This window comes from Calypte anna, chromosome 4B (assembly GCF_003957555.1).
Source record: "Calypte anna isolate BGI_N300 chromosome 4B, bCalAnn1_v1.p, whole genome shotgun sequence".
Taxonomy (NCBI): domain Eukaryota; kingdom Metazoa; phylum Chordata; class Aves; order Apodiformes; family Trochilidae; genus Calypte; species Calypte anna.
Genome location: NC_044249.1, coordinates 7,083,587 through 7,100,044, shown reverse-complemented (window position 1 = coordinate 7,100,044; position 16,458 = coordinate 7,083,587). Strand labels below are relative to the sequence as shown.

Below are 16,458 nucleotides of genomic sequence, written 5' to 3'. Positions count from 1 at the left end.
TTGGCTAAGTATTAGCTGCATTTTTTTTTTTACTCCTTGTTGTGCTGAACCGAGTTTCTTTGAGTGATTTCTTTATTATGATACTCTCATACTAGGCCCATCAGAACTTCAATTATTTGCCCTACCTTTTAAATGATATAAATCTTTTGACATCTCAAATTGTATATGGCAGTTGTAACAGCCAACACAGATTTGTTGAGACCAAATTATGTCAAAGCAATCTAATTTTCTTCTCTGGCAGGCCTTGTGGCTAAGAAAGAAGCAGTAGATAGATATATAGGCTTTTAGCATTTGGCATTTGTTCTTATTGAATATTGATAGTTTAAGTGAACATTTATTTTTACTTGCAAATGTTTACTGCTCCTTTTCTTCCTTGTTGGTGTTGGTTTAGATATCTGCAGTTTCATGTGAGACCTCGGGGTCTATTGGGTTTCATTTCTGTGCAGTTTCAGGCTCTGCCTTTTCCAAGTGTCTGACTCAGGAGTGCTTCTCTCCCTTCAGACCCAAGTGCTACAGTTTGCACAAGCTTAACCCATACATGTGGGGTTGAAGATGGTATAGAATTGGTGTTTTTAAGCTTTTATGGAAGTTTAAATTGAATCTCTAATAAGCATGTATAAAATCTTGACTCTCAGTGTTCCTGCTGATTGGGGGTACCAGACGGGTGGAAAACAGCACATGCAGAGTAGTTCACAGTCCAAAGAGAAGAGTCCCACTCAAAAGAGATCTCTAAAGCCATGTAACTGTTCAACAAAGAGTTGCTAGAATGCAAACCCAAAGACAGCTGGCTAGGTAAGAGTTCTGTGAGAAAGGAACAGGAGTACTGTTCATGCTGGCAGTAAAAGGACAGTCATTGTACTGGAACTCTTCTCCCTTACAGAAAGGGTAACAGTCCTGTGCTGCTCAGCTCTGCTGAAGTCCAAGGTTTTGGCACCATAGGTTATGAAGAGTGTGGACAGTTGTAAAGACTGCAAAGGAGAGCAGCAGAAATTACTGGAGATTTAGAAAACATGTCCAGTGAAGATGAATGTAAGGGAGTGAAGTTGTAAAGCCTGTAGAGAAGACTGAGGAGAGACATTAATAAGCCTTCAATGCATTAAGGAGTTTGTCACGGGGAAAGGGAAATAATCTTTTGGCAATTCATTGTAATTAGGACAAAAATTAACAGATTTATAATGCTGTAGGGTTTAATCTGGCATTAGGAAAATCTTCCCAGAAGTTGAGGTAGTTACACCTCTATGGTAGCTTGGCTGGAGAGACTGTGGCATCTCTGCCATTGGAGGATTTTAAACACAGGTGAGATAACTACCTGGTTGATCACATTACACAGTAGGATGGATTAGATCTGTGTCAGTGAACCACAGAACATCAGAAGCAATTGTAAGAAATTTCAACAGAATAAAATTATTTGACCACAATAAGCCCACACAGCACAACCACTGGGGAAGGGGATGGAGACAGGCCTGGGACCTCTGCTTGACAGCCACTTGAACATGAGCCAGCAGCGTGCCCAGGTGGCCAAGAAGGCCAAATGGCATCCTGGCCTGGATCAGGAACAGTGTGGCCAGCAGGTCCAGGGAAGGATTTCTCTCCCTGTACCCAGCACTGGTGAGGCCACAGCTTGAGTCCTGTGTCCAGTTCTGGGCCCCTCAGTTCCTGAGGACATTGAGGTGCTGGAGTGGGTCCAGGGGAGAGCAATGAGGGAAAAAGTTGGATGAGGAGAGGCAGAGGAGCTGGGGTTGAGGGAAGAGGAGGTTCAGGAGGGGCCTTATCACTCTCAACAGCTGCCTGAAGGGAGATTGCAGTCAGGGGGTGATCTTCTCTTCTCCCGGGCAATGACTGACAGGAGGAGAGGGCACGGCCTGGAGCCAGGGGAGGTTTAGGTTGGACATCAGGAAGCATTTCCTCACAGGAAGGATGATCAGACATTGGGATGGACTGCCCAGGGAAGTGGTGGTGTCACCATCCCTGGAGGTGTCTGAATGTGGCACTCAGTGCCATGTTCTGGCCAGTATGGTGGGGTTAGGTCACAAGCTGAACCTGATGATCTCAGAGGTCTTTTCCAGCCTCAGTAACTCAGTGATTCTTTGAAAAACAAGCAGCAAGCTGTAAAGAAACAATGTGGGGAAAAATTTAAAGATGTTCAAAGTTAGACCTGATTTCAGAGGGGATGGCAACGAATTGTGGTGACACTGCTCAAAATGGCCTCCAATTAATTTTTTTTTTTCAATGAGGCTTAAGGGAGCTTTAGCTTTAAGAGGTTGAGTATTGGTGTGGGTGACCTTTTAAGATTTCTTCAGCCCTAATTCTGTGTCATTGCTTGCCAGAAATACTTTTTTTACATGTTTTAAGGTAACACAAAAAAACCAATGTGTTTCTAAAAATAAGAACAAATGTTGAATATTTTCCAGGCTACATTCTCTAGATCCTAGTTTAAGGTAGGAGATGCTTTTAATTTACAAGATATTTAAAAGGATTCCTTGAAATCTCATTTAAATTTGAAAAGGTTTGTTGTTTGTAAAGATAATTAGCAGATGACTTAACATATAAACAGAAGAATATTAAAGCATGGCCGTATTTTTTACCTTCAAATCTTCCCCCTTTTATTTCAGTGGGACTGCTTGTATGCTTTAAGTTGCCCAAGTACTTTGATGGATCAGTGCTCTGCCAGAATATTTTCTTCCTCCAGTCTATTAATTCCACACTGAAACATTGTAACTCCATTCAGATATTAATTTTCAGAGTATTTGTTTTTCCTGTTTCAAAGGTTTTAGTGACAGACGTTATACAACATACGGATCTTGAACACTGATCTTCCACCCACTCCAAGGCTTGTTTTCTTTTGTAATAAAACCCAGCTTTCACAGTGATTCAAATTAGAATGGCTGGGGTGCTCCAGTGAGGTTATTGCTGTGCCTATGTTATGTTCTGCAGTTACTTTTCATAGCATTCAAAAATAAATGAATCTCATCAAAATGAATGGGATTCTTGCACTATTGATCTCAGAGGAGTTGCGTGTGGAAGCAGAACTGGGAAAGCATTCTTCATTGCTGGCTTCCCCCTCTCACCTCTCTGTGTTCATTAAGTGCATTACTCTAGAAGCGTGTCTCTTCATCTTCTGGTATATATCAAGTGGGCCCCACTTCTGCATTTCTTTTTATGTACCCCAAGTTGCACAGAAAAACTTTAAAATAGAGAGGAGGAAAGAGAGATAACAGGATAAGGGGTTGAGGGTGGCCATTAAATGAGAAACTGCTTTCTCCCACTTTGTCATATCTGCTGTGACTCTTGTGTGAGGACTAACACTTTGATTTTGGAAAATATTGCCACCATGGGATTTTGGTGACTGCCCAAAGTTCTTGGGCTTTGCATTGGTGTTTTATTAGCTGATTCCACTAATGGAATAACAAAATAGTAAATCATCAGACAGCTATGTACAAAATACTAGTAGATAAGCTAAGTAATCACTTAGATTATTTGTTGTGTTTGGCTTTGCATTCGTTAAAGGTAGCTCAAGTGATTTCAGTGTTTTAGCATTTGCCATTGACAGTCTTGAACTAACTGGCTTGAACTCCTCAAACAGCTATTTTTAATAAAATAAAAGCATGTCCAACTGAATTGTCATAATTGATGTATTTGTGTAGCAAGTTCCAAAGACAAGGCTGTGCTGCCTATATTTAGGATTCATAGTTGATTCCAGAATGTAAAATTAAAATCAGACCATGTAAGCACACAGGAGGACTGGCAATTATTGAGCCATATCCTTAATTTTAAAATACTGTGAATTCTGTAGTGCTGCTGTAAGTGTAAATACCCCAATGCCATCATGATCTCTCTGATGTGTCTCTCCAGATTCACATTTTCATAATTTCCTTATAGACCTCTAATTTAAATTAAAATTGGAAAAGGGCAATAACATGGTTAATTAAAACTTGAGCAAATAAAAGCCTGTACTAATCTCTGCCAGTGATATACCCCCACCCTTTGCCACTGACACAACACCACCTCTCTTTTCACCAGAGGTCTTGCATCCACATTTTCACACTCATTGTGTGTTATGCCTTGAAGGAATATGTAGAATTTGGCAAGGTAAAGCAGGCCAGAGTCTGCTCTAATTTGGTCATTTAAAATGCAGGGTAAGAAACTGATTTTTTTTCTAGTCAAACTCTTATACTTGGAGTATAAGACTAGACTAGACTGGTGGCTCTTGCACCGTTACTCTGGGCAGAAGCTCTGGTTCGAGAACATTTCTGCTACAGCTATCAAAAATGGGAATTGAAGATAATGTTAGTGCAGTCATCTCTGATTGTTTTCTTTTTTGCTTTCTTAAACAAATATGAAGGTCAGCCTCATGGTGTTTCTCTCTGCTTTTTCTGTTCCCTTGTAGAGAGAAGAAGTTTCCATGCTGCAAACAATTCTATCAACAACAAACTTCCCTTTGCTCCTTCACTCTCCTTCTTCTCCTTTTCATCTTCCCCAGAATTTTGCCTATTGTGCTGTTACTTTGCTTTTTACCTGGAAAGGAGAGAGAGAATCTTGGCTGATATTATAGCCTTGTTTAGCAGGTGGTACTTTGGCTGTATCACAGACATCTTAGGGTGCGGGGAAAAGTGTAGTCCTACAGGTGCCTGAGCAGTTTGTCTAATTCCTTCATTCCACTTGGGCTAAAACACTGTGAAATGTTGAGGGGACCGCTGCAGGACTGGTCATTCTCCAGTTCTGTGTCTCCTTTTGCTCAACTACATCTCCTGAAGTGCAAAGCAGCTTTAGTCAGCTGCCCTTTCCTTAACCTCTGCTCACACACCGTTAACACACGTAAGCAAGATGGTTTGGAAGACCTGATATTTTACGTGGTCTCTGGCAGTCTTGGCATCATCACACTTCTGATTGTCTATTCTGCCATTCCACTGCTTGGATAAAAAGAAATATTCTAATGCTGAGAACGCCTGAGTTGTAATTAGGTGTTTTTCATTTTTCATTCCCATCCTCTTCCTTGGAGCCCTGTAGGTTACTTTATTTGGCTGAGGGCAGAGTAAATGAGATGTGATTGAGTTAGCACTCCCAGGTGGGTTAGGTAACAGGAGGTTCTCTGGGACAGATTAATACTCCTGGACAAAAGGCACTAAAAAGAAACGAGACCAGCTAGACTGTCCTGCTGGAAGATCAGTATTTCTCCTTTTGGACCACTTACAGTGTAGACAGCCTCTGTGTTTAGTAAATTGAACATGATTTATCAACCCAATTGGAGTTTATTCCTGAGATTGTCCAACAGATTCCAGTTGCATAGATTTTTTTCTAGCAAAGCCATCAGCTCTCTGGAAGCTTCTGCAGTGTTCATACCCCTTACTCAGTTCTTTAATATCATCAAATACAGCTGTAGAATGCCAACACCTACATTTCAATTACTAGAGCAAAAGCAGTGGAAGAATCAAGTTGTGCCCTTTACTGACCACAGCTGCCTTCAGCAGGATGATGTCCTGTGTGGAGGAGATTTGTCTTCCAAATACGGCTGAACTGATCTCTCAAAGGTCCTTGGATTCTTTTAACCACCACAGCTCACCCTTTACCACCAATGAAAGGCTCCCATTACCCTACAGATGCTCTCACATCTGAGTGCTAGGGCCTGGATACAACACTGTCCTTCCTTCCTGAGGTGAAAGCCATGTCATGGTTCTCTTGCCATGGTGTCTCTGAGGACAATCACAAAGGGAGGTTCTCCTGCAAGATCTCAAGGTGCCCTGTTTGATTTGCAGTGCCTTTTGGGGTCACTTTGCCCTTTTTCCTCAGCAGTGACTGGACTGCTTTTTCTCATCTTTGTAGTTGTGGTTGGGCATTGCTTGTAAAATAATGTTAGTACAGTGGGGTACTGTAGCTTTTTTTCTCACTGTTTCTTTCAACCCAGACTCTGTAGATGCCTTTTTCATGGCCACTTTTGTGGTGGCATTTTTGTTGTGGATTCGTTCTTTCTTTTGCATGTTCTTTGCTCAGGCAGATGGAGCAGTGACCAACTCCTTGCTGATTGTGACTTGGAACATTGAGCTTGACTCCAAGTTGGCTCAGACCATTTTTCCTCTTTCAATTACAAACATTGTTAGCATTTGGAAATCCTCATAAGTGGACTGATGCAGTTAGCAGTGCCTATCAGAGTGTTCCACATTAGTGGCAGATGCCCAAAGCTTTTCTTGTGGCATTTGGCAATTTGAGGAAACTCTTATAATTTTCATCATCTATTTTTGCCAAATGGATCAAATGATATCAGTCACCAGGATGGTAAAAACCTGCAGTCTATAATCTGCTTTGACCTCTTGGGTTTTTTTCTGGATATGGAATGAAACAAATGGAGAATTATCAGCTCTGCTTTAGAGACTGCTGCTTGTTGGCTGCATTGGTTGGGTGTTGTGGTTTGTTGGGTTTTTTTCCCCTTGCTTTGTGTTTAGAAATTAAATTGTGGAGGTTTTTTTGGTTTTGGTTATTTTATTCAGTCTGCAGGCAGCACATCCTTCAGTCAGCTCTCATTGCAGTTCAGAATGAATGTAAATGAAATATAAATTAAGTACATATATGTGTATCTATTTTTGTATGCAGATAGAAGATGTTATTCCTTCTGGAGAGTAATAACTATGTAGTTCAAATACACTTTAATAGACTTCAGCATCATCTTTTTAATCCTTGTCTAGTTTTAATTTGTAAGAGATTCCTCAGTCATAAGGTTTTTCTAAAAACTGGTCTCAGTTGACTTTCATTTCCCTTATTTGTAATGTTTTTTTCTTACATCTGTTTATTGTTCTCCATAATATGACTAGTATATGCATCATAGTTGTGATTTCCCATGTGTTAACAATTTTGCCCATGACTGTGGATTCAAGAAGGGATAGAGGCAGGAGTGGTGTGGATTTTTGTTGGGTTTGGGTTGGTTCTTTTTTGGGTTTGGATGGATTTTTTTTCCCCTCTGATTTTAATGTATGGCTATGGAGAATGGACAGCCTCTGCTTTTATTTGTCCTTCTCTTTAGACTTCATTTACATCAGAATCGTGATTTAGTAGATTTCAAGGAAGAGTAAAAGCCCTTTTACTTGAAGCAAGTGGGTTGAAACTGACCCAGTAGTTGTCTGATTTTATTTGGTTTTGTTTTCTGGAGGAAGAAAAATTAGGTAAATAACCTTTGTATTTTTGTGATTTGTCTACAATTAAAATATTTGAGTTTTGGAAAGTGTGGTCAGTTGAAGGAATGTGCTGTCAGTCAATTAAAGAAATAAACCTCTGCTCCTTTTGCAATTTAGTAATTGTATTTGCTGCTCAAAGCAAAGCAGCTGGGGTAGGCTCAGCCAGCAACATAGGTGAGAACAACAGTCCAGGTTTCTTTTCCCTTTCATGTGACACTGCTCCAAATCCACGTATTCAGGACTTCCTCTGGATTTTTGGGCCCTGAGTATGTCTTACATTTCTCATGGGTGATGTCTTGTAGCCACACAGGGACAAACTGAGGATGAGGATCTCATGAAGATCTCATTTAGATTATGACAGATGTTGTATTGGTAGATTTGTTGTTAGCATAGCTTTAGTAGTTATGCTGGGTGTTGACTCAAGTGTGAGAGAGCAGTGGCTCATAGCAGCCTTTGCTCTCACAGTAGGAGAGCTGATGTGTAGGGTAGGGAGAGAAAAGAAAAGTGAGACACAGGAAAGGAAGGAATCTTGACAGATGCCCTGTCCACGTCCATGTGCATGTGTCACTGTCATTAAATTAAACTCTGATGTTGCCTACCTTGGATTTTTGGTTCTCTGAGCTATTAGAACTTGGCTTAATCTCAGCAGGGTTTGAGAATATCCTGGGATGAAGACCACAGAGGTACCACTGCCCTTGGATTGAATCAGATTGGCTGCTAAGTTTTGGCTTGGTGATAAGAGGGTTTAATAAATGCTGACCTCTTCCAGAAGCACTCCCCTTCCTCCTCCTTCTTGTGGTAGGGAAATCCCACCATACATTGCTTGGGTTTGGAAGCATTGTGTAAGAAGCATTCATGGGGTGTTGGAAAAACCACTCAAGAAAAACAGATTTGTAGATTTTAAGCGGTCCCAAGGTCTCTGTACCCTTTCTGAGGCTGTGCAGCTGCTTGCATGGAATATTTGAAGGAATTATTTTTATTATTATTTTTATTTTATTTTTATGATGATGATGATGATGAATGTAGAACCAAGGACAGTCCTCTAAAGAATCTTCAAGTGCAGAGATGAAAATGCCTCTATTCTCTTTCTTAACATACAACGACTTTTAGGCCCTAAGAATTCTTTTCCCTTTTACCCCCTTTTAGGCTTCCTATCTTTCTGCTCTTCCTCTCTTGCCTCTTTTCCATGCTCCAAGAACTCAGTCTGTAGGGCCTATGGGTGTTGCCAAGTTTGTCCCTATGTGAAATGTTTTAAACATCTAGCCAGCCTATAGAAGATCTAAAAACCAGTGACAAGGGGAATGCTTTTAGAAGGTGTAGAGGCAACAAAGTAAGAGCAGAAGGATGGAACTTCTAGTACATGAAGTTTTTGTGTTGCAAAGCTGCCCCTTTGTACAGAAAATGCAGAAATTTGTTTTACTTCTTGAAGCATCTTTGAATACTGTTTGCCATCCTCACTTCCAGTACCTGCTCTGCTATTTCTCAGTTTACGGTTTCTTCCTATTACTGCTCTACAATCTCACTACTTTCCTTCTCTTGACAGCTGCAAATCAAAAAGAACCTTTGACTCCTAAATTTAAAGTGAAAGAGGAGCCTAAGGATGAGGAAGCTGCGAGTTCGGCTGTGCCTCAGCCCAGCTTCGTGTTCAGCCAGGAGTCTGAAGCCACAGCTCCCAATGTCTCTGAGGAGAAACTCAACCCCCAGGAAGCACAGACAAATGTGATGAGGCAGGACATGTCAGTCAAGGCAGCATCTGAGCTCCTCATGAAGCTCTCAGGTAGGTAATTAATTTAATAATATTGAACATAGATTTTATATTTTTTTTATGCATGCTAGCAGGGTTGTCTTGTAGAAGGAATGTTTTGTCTTAGCAGCAAGTGAACAAGGAACAATTGAAAAGGTCTGTCTGCACAGGTTCATTTACATGAGACATCTCAGCCTGGTCTGTCACCATGCTATCTAATTATCTGTGCTCTGGTTTTCGAGCTGACAGCTATGGGGTAAGTCAACAGAAATGATGCCTTAAAGCTTCTAGATGTTGTCATTTTTAAAATGTACCAAAACATGTTAATACCAATCTATTCACATGTCACTTCATTAATATCATAAGAATGTGTGTCTGTACTGAACTATACCTGATAGAGCTTATAAATTACAACTTTCAAAGCCTGTTATTTTTCTGACAATATCTTGTACTCAACATTATAAGATACACCATTAAAAAACCAAAGTAATCTGAGCCAGCTTTCTGCTATTAGGGAGACAACTTGAACTTGCCTACATTGCCTTAGTGATGCATCCTTCTGCCAGACAAGTACAGTATGTGTGTGTATACACACATGTACTGTTACAGCTGGAGGGAGTCAAAAAAAATGTATGTTGTGCTAATTATGTCAGAATCAAGGTTTAACTTTAGGGGAAATTAAAAGGGTTGGATTCTCCCTGTTGGGAACATGTTAATGATGAAGAGAAGAGGCTTTGAACTTCTATTGGGCTTCAATTTTTAGGACCAAGACACAAAAGTTAGTCTGGGAGGCTGGGTTTTGTACTTCTGCACCTAAATTGGGTCAGTTAGTTTTTAAGTCTTCTCCAAAACTGTGTAAGACTTATCTTATTAAGTATGCCAAAGTCACACAAGAGGTACCAGTGTAAATGCTCACAGATTTAGTAACATCTGACATCCCTGCCAAACCTATCTGAAGTTATTTGCCTCAATTGAGTACTGTCAGCATTGCATTGGAACTCAAATTTATACCTGAAATACTTCAACTGAGCAGGATCTCCCCCATAAATTCTAACATGCAATAACTTCATTCCTTTTTGTACCTGCAGTCTTTCATTTGAAGAATTTGAATCACTGATCTGCAATCCTTTCTTGTTAATGGTGCAAAAAGTGCTTCCCAGGTACAAAAGTTGATCAGAACAGGAGTTCCCCAATTTTTCAGTCTCCCAAATAGTAAATATTTGGTGACTGACATAGTGCACTGTTGCTGCTGGTAACTGGTTCAAGTTTAAATTCAAATAATTTAAATAGTTTTATTTCAGAACATGGTATTAGAATTTTTGTGCCTTAAACATCTGTTTTAAAAGAGTGAAATCTGGCACGTGTAACATCTTGATCAAGTCCCCAGGCAATTGTGTAGGGAACTCCCAGTCTTTAATTGGTGTAGTAAGAAATCTACTGTTTTATCATTTCCATTATGATCTCTTAGTAACTGAGCAGTTTTTGCTTATCGTGGTCTTCTTGGTTAAGCCATAGGTGAGAAGATAAATAATTACTCTAGGATTTACTCACTCGGTACTGCTGCAGTTGGTATTCCTGAAGCAGCCAGTGGGTGGGGTTGTACCAAGTTTATCTCACACACTGCTTTGAGTTGCCACTTTTCTGAATTACCATGTAAGGCAGAAACTGTAAAGGAGGAAAACACGAAGTTACAGTTCAATGTAGGACAAATATAAGAGGAACATCTAAGATAAATCTCCTCTTCAGTGTTTTTAGTTGGTTTGGTTTGATTTTGAGGGTTTTTGTTTGTTTGTTTGTTTTTTAATGTTTGCTTTATCTGATAGAATACTCTGAGATCATCATTGACTTCTCAGCTTACCTTAAGCAATTCTGCACTCTGGTTTTGGTGGTTTAGAACTTAAAAATTAAGCCCCTTTCTCAGAATAAAGTGAAAACAAGAACAAATTTTCTTATATTTTGTGGTACTGGAAGGATGGCAGGAAAAAAGAAAAGGAATGAGCATGTCTGGATGTTCTACTGCTTGTGGGAAATCTTCAGTCAAGTGCCCTTATTAGATGATATATAATTTGGCTTAAGTCAGGTCCTTCCTGGCTCTATATATTCTTGGTAAAAACTGAATTAATTAAATCCTTGCTTTGTTGTTTTTTCTTCCTTATAATGCTAACTACCAGAACCTGCACTGCATGCAAATTCAGCAAGGGATTTCTGACAGTAGGATTTTGCTTTCTGCATTTCTGACATACACATCTCTGTTATGCCCTGAGCAGTAATATAGGTGCTTGCTGCAGCCTCAGGGCAGCCACTTGGGACTTAGGTGTAGACCTTGCTGTCTCCTTTCATCTGAAGAATACAGGGTTTTCACTGGGAGCCCTATCTTCCCAAGCAGGGATGCTGTGTTGCTGTTCTTTGCTGAGCTTGCACAGTCTAGTGGAAGGCCTTTCCAGCAGTCTGGACTGGTGCATACTGAGAGACTTAGGGCAAATCACCAGCCCCTGTAGTGGAGGGACTTGTCAGCTGCTCAGAAACTTCCCTAAGACTAGGAAAAGTTAGAAGAGTAAACATATTTTACTCTAGTAGAATGTTAGCAGAACTTTTCCTAGTTGTCATTGCAGAGGCAGACGTACAAAACCAAGAGAAACTCACACACAGCTGTCTAGTTCTACTACACAGGGCACTGCTTTCTCATTAAACTAAAAAGCTATCAGGACACTTGCATGCTTCTAGCAGCACACAACCAGTGTTTAAGTTGAGATTCTCACCCTACATATTACTTTAGGAGAGTTAGACCTTACCTGGAGATGCTGTGCCCTTTCATACAACTTTTTCCCCCACTGTATTCCACTTAAATTCAGATCTTCAACCTCACAGTTCACAAACTTGATACCCAGTCACTTGATAGTCACACTTCTTCCAAAGAATTATTCAAGCTAAGAAGACTAAAGTTTCTTGGGCATACCTTGGCAGAACCCATTTCCATCCAGATAATCAAAAGAAAATTTCCTAACAACCTATCTAAAAATAGATGTAAAGGTGGTGTTGGGTTGACTGTTGGACCTAGAGGTCATTTCCAGCCTTAATGATTCTGTGATTCGTTTGGAAGGAATGATCTTTGGGAGTTAACAGGCAAAGTTTGATGCAGACTTTGAACCTGCATTTAACAGAAGAACATAAAATGACTGTCCTGATTTATATGAATGCACAAAGGTGAGCTGTGAATTCTGCCCATAACTAAGACTGACTGAAATTACATCCAATGGTAAGCAAGCAGATTTGAGGAGATAATGGAGTGGGGCAAATTGCTCTCATCTCTGTTTGGAAGGGTGCCATCCCTGCAAGATTTTAAATTCCTATTAATGTTGCACAAAATCACTCCTAAGAAATGGAAGTAATGCATTTCAAGTACACCTGAAATAGTTTTTACATTCTTATCAATTCTTTTTCATGGAAAAACCAATATATTTCTCAAAATGTTTAATTAAGTGGCACACCAAGTGGTCCCTGGTCAGTGTCTTGTAAATTGAAAGGTAGGTTTCAGAGGAGACTCAAATTTAAAATAAATGTTTGCATTTACATGCTAATGTATGAGTATAAAATCTCATTTTCTGTTGAAGTAATCATGCTGCTAATATGTTTTGAACGTGTATTATCTTTCAGAATCATAAAGTGTTTTGCCTTCTTGTCAAAAAAATTAATGCATAGCTGGAGGTGTATAAAATCTATTCTGGGTTCTAGCATTTTGTAAGTAATATTTCACCCTCGTGCCTTGAACCATGTCCCCATCTTTCCTAGAAATGTTTTCTGAATTATATTTGCCTTTATTTCATCTATATCTTGTTTGTGAAGTGGAAACATTTTGCACTTCACTACTAACTCAGGTTGCTTTCCTCTTTTTTTTTTTCAGTGGCTCAATTCCTCATGTATTGCACATATCCTTGTTATCACTAGCAAATGCAGAACCTTTGCACTATTGAGTTCCTTTGGATTTTTAGTACTTCAGTCCTCAGGTCACGCAGTAGTTCTTGTCACACACAGATTCCAACAATGTGTCATAATTTGGGGTTGTCAACAAATGCGAATTAGTGCATACTAATTTTTGTGCCAAGGTCATAAAGTAAAATGTAGCATATAATTGATGGCAAAAGCATTCTTGATCAACTCCCTTTATTATCACCTAATTATATGACAACTGCTCTTTCAACAAAACTGGTTATTGGGGTGTTTTGATGGTTTTTTTTTCCTTTTTTTATTCAATCTTTATCCACTTGAAAATGTGCTGGTTTCCTATTTCATGCCTTGTAGTTAGTTTTTTGGTGCTGTATCTTACATTTAACTGGAACCACATGGATTAGAACTTTTATTTTAAAAGAGGAAGAAAAAGAAAAATTAAAAAGAAGGATAGTGCAATTCTAGCATAAGATGAACACCAGGACACTTCAATGCTGCTTCCTTTCAAAACCTGACATATCATGCATTAGGGTGTAGTGAGGTGAAGGACTATCTGAGAAGGCTTTTGAAATACCCTCATACCAAAACCAGTCCAGTCACAACAGCACAGGCTTCCAGAGGGCTTAAATGACAGTATCAGTTTTAAAAGTTTGCTAAATTGTAGTGCTGTATGTATGTGTGTGGTATCAGATTTACCTCATTTTAAGGCTTGGATGCTTGGCTGTCATGTGAATTAACAATAAAAAAGAGTCCATGGCTGGTAAGCTTTTATTCTTAGCAGCTGCAAAATCTTTCCAGGTTTAGTGGATTGTGTTGTCAGTCCCTTGGTTAATTGTTATTATGGTGAAGAAAAAGCACAGTACTACATTGTTTGAGTGATGGTGGGGACAGAGAAACTAAACTTCCTATATATTTCTTACACGAAGCTTGCATCAGGCCATGGTATGTTCATTCAGTTTAATACAGCTTCCCATGACATCTGGATAATAACATAATCACAAAAGAACTCAACTGGAACTGGATTCTTACCTATCGATGGGTCTTGCCATGTTTCATGACAACATTCATGTCTAAACCCAAAAGCAGGAAAAATGTGAACAAATACTGCCCGTTCACAGGAGAAGCAAAAGTGGGAAGTGTGGAAGTCTGCAAAATCTAAGGTTTTTTTCCCCTGTAGGTCTTAAAACACAAAAACCACAGAAAAGCAAATAACTTAAAACAGAGCCTAGCTTGTAGTTCAGCTGATGCAATACTATACCCCTAAGTTATTTGAATTAATCTTCTTTTTTCCCATGTCAAGGTCTTCTTGTCATTTAATGAAAACCGTGTTACTTTAAAGAATTAGGTAATGTAGAATAGTAAGAAACTCTAATGTCTGTGGTTCAAATGTGCTGTCTTTTAGTGCTCTGGGTATATTTTCATATTTTATCTTTTAGGATTTATGACTTAAAAATTTAAACACACAGACACACACCCCCCGATCCTTTGCTTCTGTTTCTTAATGATGTTCAGCCAGGTGGGAGCTATGGAAAGCTGTTATGTCCATTTTTTTCTCAGTGTCAGGGGACTGTGAATGCACAGAATTTGCAGAAGGGCCTCTTGCAGTCACCTGTGCACATGGAGAGGCAGCTGACAGGAGAAAGCCAGGAGAACTGGAGCCAGGCTCTCTGCACATGTACAGCAGAGATGCTAGACTAGAATTTTCTTGAACTAGGAGACTTGCATAGATAGGAATATGTTGTAAAATAGTAGTTCACTGCACATGTGGGCTTTTTATCAAATTCTTCCTTATCAATGTTTTGAGGGTTTGATTGTGTTCTGCTAGGAGGGTCTGTGAGGTAAGCACCACAATCCCACCACTTAAAAGGAAGGTGCAGCAGATGCTTATCACAACTCAAATGACTCTATTGAGTCTATTTGTTTAATTCACTCTTATTTTGTGTGTTTTTAGCTTGCATTTTCATGATACTAAGCCTGTAGCTGCAGAATTCTATCACATGAGAGTTCAAAGGTTCCACTTTAAACATTATGAGCCATTTAATGATTATTTTTTCTAAATGCAGGATCCTTTTACATTAATTCAAGCCCCATTGATATTGTCTTATATAAAACAGCAGATTGAAAAAAAAAAAATACTAGTAAAATGAAGCATCAAGCACAGCGCCCTAGGGAACATCAGATGTTACTTGTTGTGTCTCTGCAGCAGAACCTTCAGGGCTTGCCAACTGTTCTCTGCCTCTGAGGTTTTATTTAAACTGTTTCAGAGCATGTTTATTTCTGGCAAATCAGAACAATTAGCATAACAAAATGCCTGGTTCTCCATACTGCAGGCTTTTTGAAGTTGGACCAAGTTGACCCACTAGTTACCCCTGTCTGCCTTGATTGTTAAAACTAGTACATGAGTCCAATTTATGAGACATATGGGAAAGGCTTTCTTTTCTAAGTTGATTCATAAAGTTGAGTTGTGAAGCTGATGCTCATTTCAGCAAATGTGAGCAGCTTGGAGTTTTAGTTGCAGGATGAAATTTTAAATAAAATGGTGGGAAGAAGTGTGAATGATTTAACAAGAATTCATTTGATTTTAGCAAGTCATTGGACAGCTATTGTATTAGCAAAAGCAATATTTTCTACATAATTTGTTTTTTATTAAATTTGTGCACTTGATTTTGACTTTCATCTCTAAGTGAAAAGCAGACTGTGCTGCATTAGAGGTGTACATTCAGTGAGCCTCCTTTAAAGCAGGTGAGTGCTGCACAGAATCATAGAATAGTTTGGGTTAGAAGGGACCTTGAAAGTCAACTACTTCCAACCTCCCCCACAATGAGCAGGGACATCTTCAGTCTGATTGCTCAGAGCCTCTTCCATCCTGACCTTGAATGTTCCCAGGGATGGAGCATTTACCACCAGTCACATGGAAGTTCAGTAATGGGCAATAACCCAAGGGTCCTACCAGGTCTGGGAGTTTCCTAGTGATGTCCTTAAGCTGGGTCCCAGACAGACAGCAGACTTCTCCAAGAGGAGGATCTGTCCAGCATACTGGACCCTGTGTTCCCCTCAGAAGGGAGTGGCCTACAACTAGTTATAGTCTTTTCTTCCTCATGGAGATGGTCGTGATATGGAGCATAGGACTTTCTGACCTTGCAATACCTCTGGTGTAGTTGAACCATTATCCATCACACACAGACTGTCCTTCCACATCCAGAGCCTCATGCCTGCTGTACAGAGGCACTTGGGAAGTTGAGGTGTGCAAGGAGGGTGTTCACCTGCCCCCCTGAGTCTAGCCTTGTCTTGATTAACTCCTTCCCTTTGAGCTACTGCCTGCTGTGGGGAGGATACAGGATGCCCTTGATTTTGAAGAGATTACTTCTGGTGGCTGTTTCTGTCTCAGGAACAACAGAGCTTGGTTCCACCAATCTCTCTCTCATATTTTCTGATGCTTCTTAACCTTTCTGCTTTCTGCATGTGGAATACTGTACAGTTTTGGGTTCCCCAGTTCAAAAGGTCTGGAGAATTGGTAAACAGTCTAGAGGGAGGCAGCAGAACTGATTTGGGGTCTAGAAGTTATGGCCTGCTAGGAGGCACTGAGATAACTGGGCCCGTTAAGGG

General features: G+C 39.9%; 1 protein-coding gene across 4 annotated transcripts in view; it reads left to right on the top strand.

Moving 5' to 3' along the window:
- The window catches only part of ZNF827 (zinc finger protein 827), a 97,620-nt gene that overhangs the window by 42,837 nt on the left and 38,325 nt on the right, over window positions 1-16,458 (top strand). For all 4 annotated transcript variants that reach the window (XR_003987580.1, XM_030450759.1, XM_030450758.1 and 1 more), the window contains exon 5: window positions 8,707-8,940. Coding sequence is in view for 3 of the 4 variants with exons in the window: in XM_030450759.1 (XP_030306619.1) it covers window positions 8,707-8,940 (234 nt within the window). In the remaining variant the exon portion in view is untranslated. The remainder of the gene's footprint in view (window positions 1-8,706; window positions 8,941-16,458) is intronic.